Source organism: Pieris rapae, chromosome 6, assembly GCF_905147795.1.
Source record: "Pieris rapae chromosome 6, ilPieRapa1.1, whole genome shotgun sequence".
Classification (NCBI taxonomy): Eukaryota; Metazoa; Arthropoda; class Insecta; order Lepidoptera; family Pieridae; genus Pieris; species Pieris rapae.
The window spans coordinates 5,284,677-5,305,449 of NC_059514.1; the positions used below are offsets into that span (position 1 = coordinate 5,284,677).

The window sequence follows — 20,773 nt, forward strand, 5'->3', positions numbered from 1 at the left end:
TAATTAAAAAATACAAAAAATTAAGCTAACTAATTTATATTCCATTGATTAGATCATCTACATAGCACCAATGAAAGCTTTGGCCTCGGAAATGACAGCGAGTTTTGGCCGAAGACTACAAGGTCTTGGTATATCTGTGAGGGAATTAACGGGTGACATGAAGTTAACTAAAACCGAAGTGCAACAGACGCAAATGATTGTCACTACACCCGAGAAATGGGATGTAGTTACGCGTAAAGGAGCGAGTGAGTGATGTTTTAACTTAACATTCAGTGGATCTTTATTTATATGATCTGTATTTTAGGACATTTCATATTAGAAAAACTCAAAAATATATTTTTTAAATTATATTTATTAAAGTTTGCCACATCATACATAATTCTTTAACGACAATATATATTTATTATTTAGGAAACAAAAAACATAATACATAAAAATATACCATATATATATCTATTCTTTTAAATTACGTTTAATGTACCAATTTTTAAATATGCAAATTCAGTAAGGACTTCGATTTTTAGGACCTTTTCGAAAGTTTTAAACTATTTAAACTTTATTACTATTTTAACTGTATTTAAATTGATTTTAAAAACTTATAGAATCAATATAATAATAATAAGCCTTTATTCTTCCACATCCTATTTACATAAATTAAATAAATTAGTCCTGTCGAGGAGAAGGCCTCCTCCAACTTTTGCCATTCTAATTTATTTCGTGCCATCGTCATCCAATTTCGATCCCGTCAGCCCATCGCTCTATTGGTCTTCCTTTGTTTCTTGTTCCTTTTGGACCAGTCTTCTGTTACTGCTTTAAACCATCTGTCATCTGTATAACGCGCTACGTGGCCTGCCCATCTCCATTAGTTTTAAGGCATATTGCTCAGCGTCAATAATTTTGGTTTTTCTGCGAATATATTGACTTTTACGTTTTAGAATCAATATACATACAATACAATACATTAATAATGACAATAAATAATTAAGTCGCGGCAACCAATATGTAATAAGTATCTACATCTTTATTTTTTTGTATCTTCATCTTGATCGTTTGTGTTGGGTCATCGGGCGAGGTAGAACACTTACAGACTTGACCAGCCCAGTTGGCTTATAACGGCGGCCTTTAACCCTGAAATTCGAGTTCAATTGAATTAGTTAAATTAAAAATTTAGTTTTTGAAAATTTTTTTGGTTCATAATGCTTTTAATATATTTCTACAGCGGACACCGAATTAGCGTCCATTGTGAAACTGTTGATCATAGATGAAGTTCACTTATTGCACGGCGATCGGGGTCCCATAGTGGAAGCGATCGTTGCACGTACATTACGACAAGTCGAGTCTTCACAGAATATGATACGAATTGTCGGCTTATCAGCTACTTTGCCCAATTATTTGGATGTTGCCAGGTAAATTTTCTTAATACGTCACGAAATCCGGTAGAAAAATGTTTTAAATGTTAACTTTAAATAATGTTTTTTGAGCCATGAAGGCTTTAAAATTTACGTTCGCGGCGTATAAATATTTTCTCTTTCATTACAGGTTCCTTCGTGTAAACCCTAACATTGGCCTGTTTTACTTTGATTCACGGTTCCGTCCTGTGCCTTTGGAACAGCAATTTATTGGTGTTAAAGACGTTGGTGGTGGAGGTAGTTCACACTTACGACAGGTATTATTCACATTTTAAAGTGCGTTGAGCGAAATGTTATTTTTAACAAAGGATTTTTATTAATTTCAACCTTAAAGCCACAGATTTTTTAATGTACACACACACACCTTGTTTAGCACTTACATGATTTTGTAGAGTATTATAGATAGAAGAGGAATATTATTTTTGTAATAGATATATTTTTGTGCTGTTAAAATTATTTTTAGACCAAGAAATAATAACGAATTCTTAGTCAAAGTTCTGCAAACCGACTAAATTAATCTGCATATTTTTCAAATATATTTTATAAGGCATGTTCTGTGCCTACCAACCCAAATCAGTTATATTTTTTCAAAATTGACGCACTTAGCCATATGTGTTAACCTGGTCCATACATAGTTATCTCCAATTCACAGATCCAGCAAATGAATGAAATTTGCTACGAAAAAGCCGTAGACATGGTTCAAAAGGGTCACCAGGTGATGGTCTTCGTCCACGCGCGTAATGCGACTCATCAGACCGCAATGGTTTTGAAGGAGCTGGCGCAAAAGAAGGGTCATTTGAAGCACTTTGAACCAGAGGATTCTGGTGGTAAGTTTTGAAGATTTTTCAGTAAAGTAGGAGGAGTAACATTTCCAGTTCTGCGCGCCTAATGTCTATAACGACTTATTTGCCGGGAATCAATATTGAGAGTCCTGGCTCTACGTCATTACAGTAGATGAGCATAAATTTCTTTTTTTATATAGAATGGGGCAAACGGGCAGGAGGCTCACCTGATGTTAAGTGATACCGCCGCCCATGGACACTCTCATTGCCAGAGGGCTTGCGAGTGCGTTGCCGGCCTTTTAAGAATTGGTACGCTATTTTCTTGAAGGACCCTAAGTCGAACTGGTTCGGAAATACTTCAGGGTTATGGGTGACGTTGCCGGCATTTTGTGATCGACAAAAACCTATAAATTTAGACATAGTTACTTATTACTAAAAAATTTCAGGTTTTCTTAAAGCCAAAAAATCTATCGGCAGCAGTCCCAATAAGCAGCTAGCTGAGCTATTTGCATTTGGATTCGCTTGCCATCATGCTGGGATGCTGAGAAGTGATAGGTACGTTTTCAAAAGTAATCCAATAGAATAACACCCACTTTACTAGCTTTCTAGTTGGATAGTGTATGATACGGATCCAGGATTCGATGTTTAATATAATTATCGTTTTTATAACGTAACTAGCAGACTCGGCCAAGCGTTAGCTTGTGTTTAACCGTTAGTTTAACCTGTGGCTAAGGTTTTTGTTATATTACATAGTAGTAAACTATTCAAAGGAAACGGTAGGAGAACTTATGTGAAAGGTAGATTAGCTTATGTGAAACGTTGGTTTTAACACAGCTTAAAACGCTTTTAACACAGCGCCATCTGTTGGAGTTGTGTCAAATTATAAACAAATAATTTGCAATAAAATAAAATTGCGACTATAATTTAAGATCTAAGCTATCCTATCTCTTAAATTGGTCCAGACTGCTCACGGTGTGCCAATTTAATTTAAAATCGGTTAAGTAGTTTAGCAGTCCATCGTGGAGAAACATCGTGACAGGAGATTTATATATATTTAGATAATATTTTTAGTCTAGATTTAGTTATTTGATATAACAATACTAAACGTGTATCTTTTTGCATTCCAAAAACAGTAGTACGCCACGCACGTGTTATGTAATGCATAATAATATAACATTTCTAGAAATTACGTCTTATTTAACTGGTGGATTAGCTTTCTTTCATGTGTAAAAATAAACATGTTCCTTAACGGTTTTAGAAATGGTAAATGTTTCAGGAATATGGTTGAGAAATACTTTGCCGATGGTTACATAAAAGTATTAGTTTGTACGTCGACGTTAGCTTGGGGAGTTAATTTACCAGCGCACGCGGTTGTCATAAGGGTAAGTTTAGCTGTCATTATCCTTAAATTATTAATGCGAACGATTATGTATTTTCCAAAATATTGATATCATATTGCCCTGGTTGCGTATACGCTGCATATACGTTGGATATACGCTAAAGTCAACAGTAAATGAAGTCGCGTAAGGCGATATTATGTTCTGGAATTATATGGTAATCTAATTCTCAAACATGCGATATGTTTTTTTTTAAACAGGTGCAATAACTGTGCCTCTTCCCGAATTGATATTCTGAAGAAGTTTTCTTATAAACCATTATATTTTAGGGTACCGAGATCTACGACCAAAGTCATGGTACATTCGTCGACTTAAGTATCTTAGATGTCCTTCAAATATTCGGTCGTGCAGGGCGTCCGCAATTCGATACTTCTGGAACGGGCATTATTATTACAACACACGATAAACTATCGCATTACCTCAAATCTATGACCAATCAGTTCCCTATTGAGAGTAACTTTATTAATTTGTTGGCTGATAATTTGAATGCTGAGGTAAGTTTAATTTAAACATTAAAATATTTATTTCGTCTCTTTCTGTCAAATGGTGTTTAGGCTGTGAAGAAAATTGGAAATGAGTAGTTTGGAAAAAATATTATTTGTTTTGCTATATCTTAATATATATATTTCTTGTGGGCGTGTGTATGTGACTGAACTCCTCCTAAACGACTGGACCGATTTAGACGAAATTTTTGTGTGTGTTCAAGGGGATCTGGGAATGGTTTAGATTCACAATTTTGTCCGCTGGACAATGTTTTTTTAATTAATTTTCAATTTATTAGTTGTTGTTGATTTTGGAATGTTTTACATTGGATCCGACAGACGGCGCTACCATCGCAGTGTCAAATTTTAAATAATATTCGAATTTTAATTTTAGTCTGTCCCGAAATTTAAAAAAAGTTTTGTTATCATTGTGTTATATCGTGTGTGAACATGTGCTGGATCGTTAGATATTGTCATAACATTTGAATAATAATTTTCATCAAAATGGCTTATTAAAAATTGAAATTTTGAAATTAAAGACGTGTAGACAGGACAACGTCTGTTGGATCCGCTAGTATAATATATATATTTGATTTTTCGAAAAAAATCACACTTTTACCGAGGAATTTATATCTGTGGCCGTAGGTCAGAATATGACAAATGCAATTTCATTACAGGACAAGCAAGCAATATGAAATACTCGGTATATTAAAAAGTCATAATGAGCAAAAATGTACTTTTTTTATCAATGACCACAATTTTTTTTAATCATTTATTCAAAAGTAAAAAAAAAAGAAACATACATTAAATGCCCTTTCTGACGCTCTTTTCAATCGCTTTATTATGTTGGCTTTAACAGCTTCGTTCTAAAATATGATGTATGTCATTATTACTTTGCAAAACATTTATTTTAATAACACAACTAATATAGATAATATAAAATATATATTTTGTAATATTCAGGTTGCTCTGGGAACAGTGACGAATATTGATGAAGCAGTCGAATGGCTCAGCTATACTTATCTGTTCGTTCGTATGAGAATTAATCCACAGGTAGGTATTATTCTCGGTTTTTGTTTATTACATTTTCAACAGAGAACAGATTAAATTTTTAGAAAGTATAGTTTTTTTTAGCTATGCATTTTGTCGATATTTATGTTCTCCCACTTGTACGCAAAGACAAATTTAATGAAATATTTGTTTATAGTTGAAGAAAAAAATAAAATATATTTATTTGGTTAACATTAAGCACATTCCAAAAAAAGACAATCATTTTAACCAGGTCACCTAGGTTGCTGTCACCAGAAACACCGATTTTCAATGGGCCTGGGTATATGGAAGCCGGATCCACAATGCTCTCTTCGTCGGTATCCAAAATCAAAAATTGTAATCCTTTGACTGCCACCAATCGCAGACAGAATCCATATAACTTATTTTCTAGAGGCTCACACTGGTTATTAAGAATTTAATATAAATGTTATTTTTAATAAATAAATATTTTAGGTATACGGTCTAACATATAGTGACGTACAAGAAGAGCCAATGTTAGAGACAAAACGTCGACAACTCATAACAAGCGCGGCCATGCAACTCGATAAGACTCAAATGTTAAGGTACAACGAACGAACTGGAGATTTAAATGTTACAGGTACAACCATATTAATTCACTATTATAAATCCGTTTAACCAGATTTAATATACAGAGTCTCACTCACATACACAATCCCTTACAAACTTCCATTTTGTTATGTATATGACTTGCTATGGAATGGAAGCCTGGTTATCCATATCACAGGTTCTTACCTAGTTTGGAAACCAGTCTCCCAATACTGTCACTGTATTATGAATTATTATTGTTAATGTTTAAGGGAGAAAAATAAATAAATTATTATTATTATTAGAGTACGTAAATAGTGATAAGTATCCTAGAATAAAACATACGCATGTCAATACTCGGAACAAACGCTATCTAGTTGATAAAAGGGCCTGGGACTAGTGCTGAGCAGGCTACTTCTAATTAATTTGCTATATTTCTTTTAAATATTGTAGTATTGTTTGATGATTTTCTTTTTTTAAAAGAGTACCGAGAGTTTTTTACGCCGGCTTTTTCTCTCGGCCTACACCCTCTGTCTTCTTTGACGATGAGTAGGGATGCCTACAGGTTCGAATTTAATGACGTTGAATAAGTGATACCTTGATGATCTTATGTTCCAAAATAAACGTACTTTTTTTATACGAGTTGTAGTTTTTTTTTATAGAAAAGTGTTGTTGTTGAAATCGCTTGGTCTATGAATATACTACATCGGTATATATTACAAACATTAACTAAACAAGACATATATAGCCTTATTCTGTGTGTAACCTACAGTCTGTATGTTACTATGGTAACACCGAGTTTTTCGACGATGGTTACGACGATCCGTTCATAATAACAGCTTATGTAATTTTAAATCACAAAGATAATTATTGAATTACAATTAAAAAACATTGTCCACAGATCTAGGCAGAACAGCGAGTCACTACTACATAACCTGTGAGACTATGGATGTTTTCAACTCTATGGTTCGCAAGTCTATGACGCAAGGATACGTACTCGAAATGCTGACCAGATGTTCTGATTTCCAACAATTAAAAGTAAATATTTACCAATTTATAAGTGAGGTTCGCCCCTATGACCGTTACAAGGTCATGAACAAACAAACAACCAAAAATATCTTTATCTTATTCTCAAATCAAGGGCGTAAAACGGAAGAGAAGAACTGGCAATAAACTCTCCGCCACTCTTTTTAATGAAGCTCCCTTATCCTCCTCCCCCATCCTTTTAGGTGCCTTAAATACCGCCCAAAGCACTCAGTGTTTTAATATTGACCCCACTGTCGATGCACTAGCGCGAGGCGTAACCTGGTCTATATTATCCCTGGATAACATAGGCTATATTTATTAACAAAATATTAAAAGACAGTTTCAGCTGTGCAAGGTCAACTATAGAATAATTAATAATCATATAAACATCACAGGTGCGAAAAGAAGAGTTATCAGAGCTATGGGAACTTAAGGATCGATACTGTGAGCTAAGGATAGAAGATGCGCCAGAGGATATACATTGGAAAATCAATATACTATTGCAAACTTTTCTCTCCAAAGGGCGCGTAAATCAATCTTCTTTGCAGTCTGATTTGAACTATATTAGCCAGGTACCTATGTGATCTATTTATGTATAATGTTTTGTGTTATAATTAAGATTTACTGTGTTTTAAAATACTATATCTTTAAACCATTACCAAAGTTAATAATATCGGATGAGTAGATGAAAATATTTGTCATGTATTGATTGCTTTTTTAACACATAGGAGTGTAAAATATTACATACTGCCTTTGTGATTGTATTTTATATTATATTTGTTTTTATACATTAAAACTTTGCGCGCCAAACCCAATATATATTTTTTCGCATATTATCAGTTTTATCATGGAATCCCAAACTATATGAGAGGTTCCTTTCTTGGCTTAAATTTAAGCATTAAAGTATTTTTTATGTGGTCATAATACTTTTATTCTTATAATAATTTTCTCAATTATTTGATAACCGGTATTTCATATTCTAGCTAGTTCATGATTGAGATGGAATGCACTAGAAATCAATGAGAGTTTATTTAAAATGGCTTAATTTTATTTATTTGGTATATGTTTCTTACACATGCCAAATTAAGTTGGTAACTGAAATTACTTATACGGAAAAATTACAAAATATTTTTTAGAACGCAGTACGTATAGTCCGCGCGCTTTTTGAGATAACACTACGCAAAAACAACGCATACATGGCCGGTTTGTACTTGAAAATGGCGAAAATGATGGAGCTCCAGCAATGGGACTTCTATAGTGATATGAGACAGTTTAACTGTTTTCCTATAGAAATTTTGAAACACTTGGAATATCCTATGTTGAAACCCGATCAGATAAGGGACATGGATTGGAAGGAAGTGGGTATGTCTCTTTCTCTCTTATGTTCGGTGTACTTGGTGAATGGAGACAGAAGCAGTTTGTCATTTACACAATTTGTAGGAAATTTATTTATTTTAATACTGTTAATATTTGAAGTATGATCACCAGCTGTGAGTTGTGGTCAATAGATGTTTAGTGTCTATACTCTATACTGTCTATGTACACATTTAATACTCGCCCATAAGATTTAAGAAAACAAGTGGAACGTTAAAATAACATGTGAATTAGTGACCGAAAATAAAACTTGGCTTAAAGGTCTCGTTACCAGGCAATAAAATTATTAAAAAAAAATAAAAAATACTCGCCCATATGGTAATGAAAAACATTATGAGGCAAATGCCTTAGATCCGAAATGTCGGCACTGTGTAACAGGCACAGATAAAACGCATTTATTACTTTAATTAATTGTTATATGTATGAATGTTGATGATAAATGTCTAACCCTGGTGTGGGGGACTAGTGGGAACATTTTGTATCATTTATATTTTATTTAAAAATTAAGATTAAAACATGATTTTTAGGTGATTTAGTAAGAAACCCTAAAGCGGCTCGTCACGTAAAGAAATGCGCTGATGAATTTCCTCTATTAGAAATGGAGGCATCGTTACACCCCATTACAAGGACAGTATTACGAATTCGACTCACAATAACACCAAATTTCAAGTAAATATATACGTCTTATGGATATTTTTATATTTTTTCCACTTCACTTTTAATTGCCTGGTTTTTAGCTATACAACGTATACTTTGTTTTTTTCGGAAAGTAGAGTTTTTAATTTTATTCCCATATAACAGTTTCGGTTATGTTTATTTAAATAATTTTAACATTGCTATTATATGCGTATTTTTTCTATATTATTTCATTGTATAATTAATTTTATGAGTTATAAAATTAAATTAGAACCATCTTATTCATAAACTATAAGTTATCATCCTAATTTTTTTATTATTTAAACTTAATATAGATGGAACGACAAGTACCATGGCAAGGCACCTGAAGCATTTTGGATATGGGTGGAAGATCCGGAATCCGATATTATGTACTACCACGAGTACTTTTTAATTACTAAAAAACAGGTTAGTGTGATAATTAATTAATACATTTACATAATATCTTAATAATAGTGTTTCACAAGTTATATAATATTTTTTATTATTTATATTGCTATAAGTAAGTCATTATCAAATGTGTTGAAGAAAAATTCATAAATCAGTTTCTGTACGTAACTTTCCTAACACTGCACAGACAATAGATGTAAGAACGTTATATTGTAAAAAATAAATTATATTTTCCCAGGTTATAACAAATGAACCGCAAGAGTTGATTATAACGATACCGATATCTGAGCCATTGCCACCACAGTACTACATACGAGCAACATCCGAAAGGTATTTATTGTGTCTCCAAATATAGCAAATAAAAAAATAATGTTTTAAAACAATTAAAAGTATCCCCTGAGCACCTTATTTCCTTGACTTGAACTTTATAATTTCGTACCGATAATGATACAATTAGCATATGAATTATAGAGGTTAGACTGACAACAAATAATTTGCCTTTAAATAAAATCACAAATAGCTCACCATACACAAAATCAATCAATATATAATATGTTGGCGTAATTTAATTAGTTTAATTTTCAAAAATCTTAATGAATATAATATAGCGTTATATCAACAGCGAAATGAAAAGTAAAAAATCAATTGAAGTGATCTGCCGTGTAGTGATGTGTCAAAAATTACTAATTAATTAATTATAAAGTAATTATTATGACGTTTTGTTTCAATATGTCAAGTGAAGACTAGCATTTTCTTACAATTTGCTTTACACCAAAACTTGGTGATTACAAATAGTGGCGGAGACTTGCATGTGTAGTGTTACCAATATGAATAAATCAATTTTGATTAAATATTTAATAAACGGGAATGAAAAAAAACTATATTTCTCCTCCGCGTTAATTTAGATATTTGTAAATTATTTATATGATAATATTTACGTTATTTTTAATATTATATAAAGAGCGTACCAATTCTTAAAAGGCCGGCAACGCACTCGCGAGCCCTCTGGCATTGAGGGTGTCCATGGGCGGCGGTATCACTTAACATCAGGTGAGCCTCCTGCCCGTTTGCCCCCTGTTCTATAAAAAAAAAAAAAAATTTATAATACTAATTTATTTCCAGATGGTTAGGATCAGAAAGTGTTCTACCTCTTACATTCCAACATCTGATTTTACCTGAAACACACCCGCCACATACAGGTAACCAAAATAAAATTTTAGTTGCTTTTTATTTACGGTGCAAGAAAGTAACATTGCGTTTGTTTGTGATTTAATATTTTATTTATTTATTATTGATGACGTGGACATAATAATGTAGTATTTGTCCCGTGTCAATTCGTATTGGAGTAGATATTCTGTTGACCAACCACAATTATACGTACACCTCACGTACAATCGTTTCGACTTTCTTAAAATAGTCGAATTATTTTTCGAATAACTTCAAAAGCCAAATATGTAATTCAAATTTTAATATACTACATATTATCAAAATAGTTAATACCTAGATTTATAATTTAATTGTTTCCGATGATTATATAGGTATCCTTATTTTTTACGTATTTAAATCTGCGTTTGGGGACTACCAATATTGAAATTACGTATTATACAATATATGAATTTAAATTTTTTTTTGCTCTCAAAACTTTATTACGAATGTTGTAAGTTGTAATATTTAAATATACTTATTGATTTAGTTAATACCTAAAAAGTTAGACCCAGAGATACTTGTTTTATGGAATAATACCTACTCTGAAAACTTTACTATCGGTCAAATGACTTGTCTTTATTAATTTCGGTTAAAAATAAATATTTTCAGACCTATTGGAACTGCAACCGTTACCAGTTACAGCGCTCAATAAACCATCATACGAAATGCTCTACAATTTTTCTCATTTCAATCCGATACAAACTCAAATATTTCACTGCCTATACCACACTGATAATAATGTGTTATTGGGTGCACCGACGGGTTCAGGAAAAACAATTGTGGCTGAAATAGCTATGTTTAGGGTTTTCAATCAATATCCTGGTTGTAAGGTAAGGTAATCTGTATAGTTAATGTATAAGATTTTTTAAAAGTAGCAACGCACCTACTAATATGTTCGTTCATTGTCTGTAATATGCGCACGTTTGCCTATTTTATAAAAATAATGGTCTTTATAAAAACCTGAGGAATAATACGTAAATGAATTAACGCCATTTTTTTGTTTACGAAGGTTTTGTAATGAATTTCTGGTTTTGTAATTAAAATAAATTGATAAGGTTTTTAATTCATAGTCTTAGAATCTTCATAGAGTTTTTATACTAGCCTTGCCTGAGTGTGATCACTTAATACAGACTAAGCGGATGTCCTACCTCATTCTTTCGGTTGCCTTCCTTTTTAAAATAACATGGAATAATAGCATAGATAATGATATTGTTCTGTTATTATTTAACGATTTATATGGGACTTTTGTGAAAAAAAGTTTGTTTAAAGCAAATTTTGATTAACGGAATCTTCATTTTAATTAAGGTCGTATATATCGCACCGCTAAAAGCGCTCGTTAAAGAAAGAATTAAGGATTGGAAAGTGAGACTTGAGGAGAGACTCGGAAAAAAAGTAGTTGAGTTGACAGGTAATTTTTAATGTTTTCTTATTAAAACCTGAAAAATCATATCATAAATGTTAAATAGCGCGCACTTGTACATAAGATTATCTGTCCAAAAAACACATTAGTAAAAATATGTCTTTTTCATATTTTCGTCGTTCCGTTTCTATGTTTTAACGCAACGACAATTTCTTTAAGTTGAATACTATGCATCGAGTCGCTACAGGCTTTTGGCCTGGTCCTTTAACCTCCAGCCGCTAATGTTTTGTGCTTTTAACAGTTCGTAATTCCTATGAGGATTCAGAATACTGTTTAACATTTTTCTAGCAAAAATCACATACATGATCACTTATGAACATCAGATCTCCTAACAGCCTATTTAAAACACTCGAAGTAGAGTTCTCTTTTGTCGGCCATGGCCACAAATATAAGTATAGAAATTACTTTAATAATTACTTGTTTTATATAGGTGACGTATCACCCGACATTCGAGCCATAAAAAGTTCTCAGGTGATAGTAACAACGCCTGAAAAATGGGATGGTATAAGTCGTTCGTGGCAGACGAGAAATTACGTACAGGACGTGGCTTTGATAGTTATAGATGAGATACATCTATTGGGTGAAGATAGGGGGCCGGTACTCGAGGTTATTGTGTCAAGGTAGGTATTTGTGCTTTAGAACCTTTCTTCAAACAATCATAATCCAAATAACAGCTTTCAAACGATCATAAACCATATAACAACTTTCAAACGATCATAAACTATATAACAACTTTCAAACGATCCTAAACCATATAACAACTTTCAAACGATTACAAACCATATAACATCTTTCAAACGATTATAAACCATATAACAACTTTCAAACGTTCATGAACCATATAACAACCTACTGCTTGCGCCTAGTTAACCTTTTCAATAAAAAAATACTGGTTCTTTAGTTTTTAGTTGGGGCTATGGTGATTATATTTTTTACCTAGTCCAAACTGTGAAACTTGATTATATATTTTTAGAACCAATTTTATTGAATCGCATACGTCACGGCGGCTGCGCATAATTGGTCTGTCAACAGCTCTAGCTAATGCCAAAGATTTAGCGAACTGGTTGAACATAGGCGAAATGGGACTCTACAACTTCAGACCCTCCGTGCGACCTGTGCCTTTGGAAGTAAGTAATATAATATATTTCATCCGACAATTTCTTAATGTTTTATTATACTGCTAAGAATACTATGAAATTCTTAAAATTTATTTTCTTACGGACCCCAAAATATTTTGTTATTAATCTCTACCCTGTTATTATTATATGTATATGTGACCATATATATTTGAGCTATAATGTTTGCAAATGTTATGTATTGGTTTAATAGTTTATTCATGATGTAAGTAAATAGTTGCAGCTCTGTACAAATTTTTTAAACCAAACTTGGCGATTTAAATGAGCATTTTATGCTACTTCTTTTTTTCCGTTCTACGCCCTGGAGTAAATGTAAAATTAGAAGCATTTAATATGTATTTCTTTATTGACGTTCATAAGTGTACATTGTGTTACCTTTATGAATAAATGATTTTGAATTTTAATTCAATATAACCAAACAGTCAACTATGGATCGCGCCATCGACATCACTATGACATAACCTAAAAATTTTCAAGAACTAGAAATGCAATCGATACACAATCTGGCGGCACCATCATATTGCGCCACGAGAATGGGTAGAAATTTTTGCCTCGGTAAGATATAACTGTAGCACTAGTATGTAAGGTTTAAAAGGTTTGTGGTGAATTTTTGATTGAGGCGAACGATAATAATCAATTCTAACAGCTGTAACCTCTGGTGTCTTATTAAAAAATTTCTGACACAGGTACATATATCAGGTCACCCTGGGCGTCACTACTGTCCGCGTATGATGACAATGAATAAACCTACGTTTCAAGCAATACGTACGCATTCCCCGTGCGCGCCATCACTTGTCTTCGTATCTAGTAGAAGGCAGACTAGGTATGATCATGATTTTTTACCTCTTGGTCCTCATTAAATAGATTTAAAAAAAGATTTACAAAAGGGAACAAACAAACAAAAAGTATTCAATACATTTGTCTAATTGTGATGCAATTTATTTAACTAAGTCTAATTTGGTTGTGTTGTGTGATGGTGTTAAAGTGTGGGTATGTACGTGATAGTGTGTATGTTGTATGTTATATTCTTAATACACTTTTTAACAACCTCTTTAGTTTTATAAAACCTTAAATGAATTATTTCAATCTAATACGTAATAACTTTTAGTTTTTAAATATAAAACCATTGATTCATAATTATACATTTTAGATTAACGGCACTAGACCTTATAGCATATTTAGCAGCTGAGGAGAATCCCAAACAATGGCTTCACATGCAAGAGAACGAGATGGAATTAATTCTGTCAAATATACGGGAATCGAACCTGAAACTCACCCTGGCTTTTGGTATTGGTATACATCACGCTGGTCTACATGAAAAGGATAGAACTACGGTGGAGGAATTGTTTATTAACCAGAAGATTCAGGTATGTTATTTAGATTTAAAGTAATAACGATATTTGAAACACTATTTGGGAACATCATAAATAGCCTATTGGATGTTGAGCTTTACATATGTAGTCCTTGACTATGTTTTTACTGCTACTAATATTACTTGCCAGATATTTTGATAAACATAAAATTGCGTCTGGCGAAGATTTTTTGGCATAAATGTGAAGCGTGTCTCTATAAAAACTGAATTTCATTAAGAAATTCGTCAAAATTTTTTGTTAGCAAATTAAAACACCTACTTTCTTAATGCTTCTCGAAGAATTTACGGAATTCTCATTAATTTATTATTTACTTTATAGTTTACCGCATCATTTATGTAAACTGTAGATTTATTAGATAATATTGTTTTGTATAAAATAGTAAACGTTGCTGGAAACTTTGGCTGATAGTTATTCACAGATCAAGGCGTGTTTGAATTTGTCCTCCAATGACGTCATCTACTGTAAGATTTTAATATGTGATTGATTATAAATTACATTGATTTTAACTACAGGTGTTAATATGTACCGCGACACTCGCTTGGGGAGTGAACTTCCCAGCTCATCTAGTAGTGATAAAGGGCACGGAGTATTTCGACGGAAAACAGAAGAGATATGTCGATATGCCCATCACTGATGTACTGCAAATGATGGGTAGAGCTGGAAGACCGCAAGTAAGTTAACCGCATCTTATGTTTTTTTTTTATTTGTTTCAGAAGCCAATCATCACTCTGAATGCCAGAGAGATCGCGCTAACCTTTTATAAATAGGTACTCTATTTTCTTGAGCCCAATCTATTGGGCATTGTTTGCGCTTCTTTATTAAAGTCCGGCTTATGTCGTTTGTGTCTTAGACATGCCAGTTCTGTTACGGTATTGCTACCAAACAATCTTGTACGCAAAACCTCACCACTATAAACCATCAGTACGCAATCAACTTCACCATGGATTTAATTGAAAGCAATAACAATATTTTCGTTGTCATTGATTGTGTACCATTAGTAAGTTAATCCACTTACACTACTGATGCGGACAAGACTGTTACCGCGTCCTGCCTCGGGCGACGAAAAAAAAACTTCGTTACCAAAGGTTTATACTAAAGATTAGTACTAAAACAAGTCATATATACGAAAGGCTAAATTCTTGATTGGTATATTTTTATGTAAGCCTAGTACAATTTAATACGTTTATTTTCAGTACGACAATGAAGGCGTGGCTGTAGTATTAGTACATGATCAAAAGAAGAATTTCTACAAGAAGTTTCTCTACGAACCATTCCCCGTGGAATCTAGCTTACTTCAAGTATTGGCTGACCATTTGAACGCTGAAATTGTTGCAGGTATTTTGAAAAAGTTTAAATATTCCAAATTTGAATAATTCGAATAAAACAAAAAATAATATTAGGTTTTATCACACCGTCATGTTATATCTAAGTTTCGTTACTGAATCTGAACTATTAGCAATACGATTAACAAATGTATTGTAAGTGTATATTATAATTAGAAGATAAAAGGGCTTTTTAAGTGATTTGCTATCAACTCTTTCAATGTATCAGTACACGTGGCATATAACTTAGAATTTTGTTCTTTATTCTTTGCTTGTCTGTGTATTTTTTAGATTTAAATTCTTGTTAATTAATGGCCTCCTGCATAGATAAGTTTGTTATTTAATAATTCTCAATTTCCTGTAAAGTAAATAAGATAAGAGACAATTTTACCTGTGTGCCTTTTTAACATGAGTAACATTAAATACTAATGTGACCAACAAAAAAAATCTGGTTTCCCATTTTTTACGGGCTATAGATAAATGTGAAAAATATCTTACAGGTACAGTACAAACAAAACAGGATATATTAGATTATTTAACCTGGACGTATTTCTTCCGGAGGTTACTTAAAAACCCGTCTTACTACAACTTGGAGAGTATTGAGCCTCAAGATGTCAACTATTATTTGTCAAGTTTGGTACAAACATCGCTCGATGCATTAACCAACGCCGGTTGTGTGGAAATTGAAGAGGTATACGACATTTTAACATTTATTCCAAAGAGACAAAGGTATGCATAGATAAATAAAACTATATCTCTGACATGTCAAAAAATGATAGCTGTCAGAATTCTACAGAATTAAAAATCAGAGTATAATCGATTTTAAGGCAGATAGACCATAATTTATATACTATATATAATAATTAATGTTCTGTATCAATCAATTTTGATTCAAGCTAATATTTAATTCAATTGATTTATTTTAAACTAGCGACCCGCCCCGGCTTCGCACGGGTGCAAAGCTGATACTAAATACACTACAGAAAATCTGTGAACGTTGTATATAAAAATGTGGGATATCCATAAGAGATAGACGGACTTTTCTGTAGACCTTTTCAATGTGTACAATACATAGTACATTATTTTGGTAAAACTCGTAGGGTTCAGCCTGCGTTTGCAATGTAAGCGGAAAAAATATAATTATTTACGACATCACATTAGAAACCTCATAAATAATAGTACTTCTCCACTATTTAATGGATGTTATTATACATATAAACCTTCCTCTTGAATCACTCTATCTATTAAAAAACGACAACCGCATCAAAATCCGTTGCGTAGTTTCAAAGATTTAAGCATACAAAGGGACATAGGGACAGAGAAAGCGACTTTGTTTTATACTATGTAGTGATTTAGATATTGGTGAAGCTTGTAGCCCGTGATTGGAAATGAAAGTAATAAGGTTTAGTAGTCTCTTAACAAATAATAGATAGGATAATAAAAAAATAATTTTTTAATACGCCATAACGCATAATTATTAGCTAAGTACACTATCATTTTGTTTTTCACTTTTTTTTTTAATATGGCTTTTATTTGTGCCACCTGGGCAGAAGATACTTCGTCAGTGTCGTGTAAATGGAGAAGGCACGAAGGAGGTTGATCGGTGAAAATAATAATTATGCACCTAAGAAACAAAATAGTTGAAATTCGATTCTTAGTTTAAAGACAGCACAGACAACACAAATATGAGTAATAACATGATTAAATACTATTTCCTATTTATGAATAATTTATATATATGTACACACTTACACTTTAATTTTATTACTTTCTATATATTTACATAAAAATCTACAATATGGACTAAACACAAACTTTTTCATTTGTTTTTCACTATTACATATAGTTTTATTTCCGGAATAATCATATCAACAAATTCTTTAGTCAACAAGCATATTTTCAAAATTGAATCCTATAATTTTGAAGAAACATTCAACTACTTTAAATTTGAACTAATTTCTTGGTATGTATATTAAATATCGATTTATAATTGCTATTTGTAGGATCAGCGCACAGTCCAATCTACATGGATGGGTAGGATAGCATCCTATTACTACCTGTCACATAAGACAATGGCGCATTTCACTGAACATCTACAAAGTAATCTTGATTTAGATGCATTATTACGTGTGCTGTCGGACAGTCACGAATATGCTACTCTACCTGTGAGACATAACGAGGATGTTTTAAATGGGTAAGTCAAAAGATATAGCATAAGCAAAGAATCTAAGGTGAAAGAAGAATCAAAAAAGTCATGGCTAGATTTTTTTCTTTTTGGTGAATATGTTCGACTTCGAGTTCGACTTGTTAAAGAAGGCTTTTGATTACTGTTACATGCACCGCTTTTACCATTAGAAATCGAACCCAGACCCAGAACGGGTATCACTGCATATAAAATACAGTATAATGTATTTTATATTAATAATAATAATATTTTTTTATTTTCTCACAAAAACTTCATACATGATAAGTTCCAACTATTTATTAATGTATGTAAATAATTGTTATACATATTAAGTTCATTTCAATCATATCGCATTCGTAATTTAAACGTATTTTCAGTGAATTATCCCAACTTTGCCGTCTTCCTGTAGACCCACTCACTCTAGACTCCTCCCATGTAAAAGCCTTTTTGCTGCTCCAAGCGCACTTGACCAGAATACAGTTACCAAACACCGATTACTTAACAGATACTAAATCTGTTCTTGACCAAACTATCAGGATTATTCAGGTAATTTATCTTAGTGTGAAATGTAAAATTTAACGTAACAATCTTTTTTACATATGTGTACTAATGAAATAAGAAATAGGCGTTACATAAATTATAGACGTATTTCAAATTAAATGTTCGTGATTGTAAAAATATTTTAATAGCTAATCATTGGTTAACGCTGTATGTTATATATCTTATTTAAAAAAAAGATGTTTTATTTTTTTATCCCTATCAAACCGGCACATGTAACAATTTCCTTTTTTCAGGCCATGATTGACACGTCAGCAGAAAACGGATGGTTATATGTCTGTCTGTCTTGTCAAATATTAATGCAGTGTATAATCCAAGCCCGCTGGCCATCCGACTCACCCTTGACCACTTTGCCTCACATAGAGTCGCAGCATCTTTATATATTCTCTAGTATGGCCAAAGATACTAATAAACCGTGTACGATATTAAATGGTCTAAAAGTCGCTTGTATGCGGAACTATGAACTGCTAGCAAAGTATTTGAGACGCGAGTTCGAGGAGAATCAAATTGATCAGATTTACAAGGTCAGTATTAGGAGTCTTAAAATTTTAATACAGGATAAATCTATATTAAACAATATTAAATTAAACGCTCATTTCAATATAATTCACTGCTTTTAAAGTCGCTTAAGTCGAAAGAAGAATGCTTGTGCGCATTTACCACAGCACACAGTAGTCTATCTGCAAGAAACTGATCTGAAACTCAGTTACATTCTTTATCTTCATTTATATATCCTTACTTTTCTTTACTTTTGTGTTATTTTGATGTAAATAAAGTGTTTTTTTACGATTACTCTGACTCGACCATCCCGCTTCGGACCAACAGAGTGATTAAATACAAAACTGGCGGGCTTACGTTGAGATTTTGAAGAACATATTAATATTTCGTTATTGAATAAAAATCGCATATAATTAAATTAATATTACTGTAACATTTAATAACTGTTATTTAAATATTATTATTTTGTGCTTATTTTGGTATGAAATCTGTCTTGAAAATCCAAAAACAACTTACCTTAATTCCATTAAAAACATAGCTCGCTATTAAGATTATTATATTTTTTAGGTAATTTGTGACCTACCCACATTAGACGTGAAAATTAGTATAAGAGGAATATGGTTTGACAGCGACTGTGAACATGATAGAAAGATTCATACGCCACAACATAAGGATCAATGGATGCCGATCCATGCCAATCAGGTATGTCTCATGTCTAAAAGTCCAATAGACCTTAATATCCTTTTCGAGTGTGTATGATACATAATATGATGACATCGTGAAGAAATTAGGTTCTTAAATTAAAATATTCGTTGCTTCTTAAGCATAGTAGGCCTGTACATCTCAACACTTCGGGTTACCTACTTTTCTATAAAGAATGCAACAGACACAGAAATGTCTCTGCCCCTAAATTTTTAGTAGTACTTAACATAGTCCAAGTAAAATATACTGTACCTAAGGTATACAAATTAATAATCTCTCAGAGAACTAATCTAAACTATTGCTGTTGAGACAAGCTTTAAATTTTGGTTGCTCAACCTTAATATCGGAAAAACACGAAAATAATTGTATTTACCAATTAATTTTGATATGCTAAGCAGTTTGGTAGCTGCAAAAATTATACATTTTTAATTTTGAGTAATAAAATAATCAAGGTAATCATACTAAAAATTATAACGACTTTAAATACCTTTCAACCGAAAAGGATAAAAAACTAACGTTTATGAAATCAAATATGTAAATATTCTACACAACTAATATCCTCAAATAAAAACAAATTACCTTCATTCTTTTATTCATTTTCATTCAAACAATGAATAAAATTCAAGCAAACTCGAATATAGGTTCCTACTTTAACTACTTCAAAATATCAATAGAACTAAGATATTTTAGTACCGTTTCATTTCACTTATTCTATTTATTTAGGAATACACTATAGTACTAGAGATGCAACGTAGAGGAGGCAATGTGAATACGGTGATATGCCCCCGATTCCCCCGATCCAAAAATGAGGGCTGGTTTGTTACACTTGGTTCTTTGGAATATGGAGAATTGCATGCCTTGAAGCGAGTTCCAGCTAGAGGAAATTCCCTCCTCACATTCTATACGCCAAATTATACAGGTATGTCAAAAGTACAGTAGTGCTATACCAAAATATTAAGTTTTATGTCCTGGACAAATTCTTTAGTAATGTAGTAATCGAATTCGTTTTTAAATAAATAATATTACATGTACTCCACCTCACAATATTTTATTTTATCAAAAACTTTATTATCATATAAATTTATATGTCTGACTAGCTCTTACAGTATCAGTGTTGGACTAGTAGCGTAAACATGCCCCTGTTGGACATATCACATGCGTTAGTACAGTGATGGAAATTATTGTGAGAAAACGGCATGCCTTAAAATCAATGGCGTGTCAAGCACAGGACATCAACGACCT

At 32.4% G+C, this 20,773-nt stretch overlaps 1 protein-coding gene across 3 annotated transcripts in view; it reads left to right on the plus strand.

Moving 5' to 3' along the window:
• Positions 1-20,773, plus strand: part of LOC110992445 (activating signal cointegrator 1 complex subunit 3) — a 29,825-nt gene that overhangs the window by 8,690 nt on the left and 362 nt on the right. For all 3 annotated transcript variants that reach the window (XM_045628599.1, XM_045628597.1, XM_045628598.1), the window contains 30 exons: positions 53-245; positions 1,220-1,406; positions 1,540-1,666; positions 2,062-2,236; positions 2,638-2,746; positions 3,468-3,573; positions 3,858-4,082; positions 5,034-5,123; positions 5,574-5,718; positions 6,568-6,704; positions 7,088-7,264; positions 7,829-8,054; positions 8,594-8,735; positions 9,038-9,149; positions 9,370-9,461; positions 10,254-10,330; positions 10,947-11,167; positions 11,643-11,745; positions 12,188-12,377; positions 12,731-12,884; positions 13,580-13,716; positions 14,044-14,260; positions 14,779-14,937; positions 15,460-15,601; positions 16,089-16,279; positions 17,592-17,782; positions 18,151-18,319; positions 18,568-18,855; positions 19,397-19,531; positions 20,255-20,450. In XM_045628599.1, the coding sequence (XP_045484555.1) occupies positions 53-245; positions 1,220-1,406; positions 1,540-1,666; positions 2,062-2,236; positions 2,638-2,746; positions 3,468-3,573; positions 3,858-4,082; positions 5,034-5,123; positions 5,574-5,718; positions 6,568-6,704; positions 7,088-7,264; positions 7,829-8,054; positions 8,594-8,735; positions 9,038-9,149; positions 9,370-9,461; positions 10,254-10,330; positions 10,947-11,167; positions 11,643-11,745; positions 12,188-12,377; positions 12,731-12,884; positions 13,580-13,716; positions 14,044-14,260; positions 14,779-14,937; positions 15,460-15,601; positions 16,089-16,279; positions 17,592-17,782; positions 18,151-18,319; positions 18,568-18,855; positions 19,397-19,531; positions 20,255-20,450 (4,813 nt within the window). The remainder of the gene's footprint in view (positions 1-52; positions 246-1,219; positions 1,407-1,539; positions 1,667-2,061; positions 2,237-2,637; positions 2,747-3,467; positions 3,574-3,857; positions 4,083-5,033; positions 5,124-5,573; positions 5,719-6,567; positions 6,705-7,087; positions 7,265-7,828; positions 8,055-8,593; positions 8,736-9,037; positions 9,150-9,369; positions 9,462-10,253; positions 10,331-10,946; positions 11,168-11,642; positions 11,746-12,187; positions 12,378-12,730; positions 12,885-13,579; positions 13,717-14,043; positions 14,261-14,778; positions 14,938-15,459; positions 15,602-16,088; positions 16,280-17,591; positions 17,783-18,150; positions 18,320-18,567; positions 18,856-19,396; positions 19,532-20,254; positions 20,451-20,773) is intronic.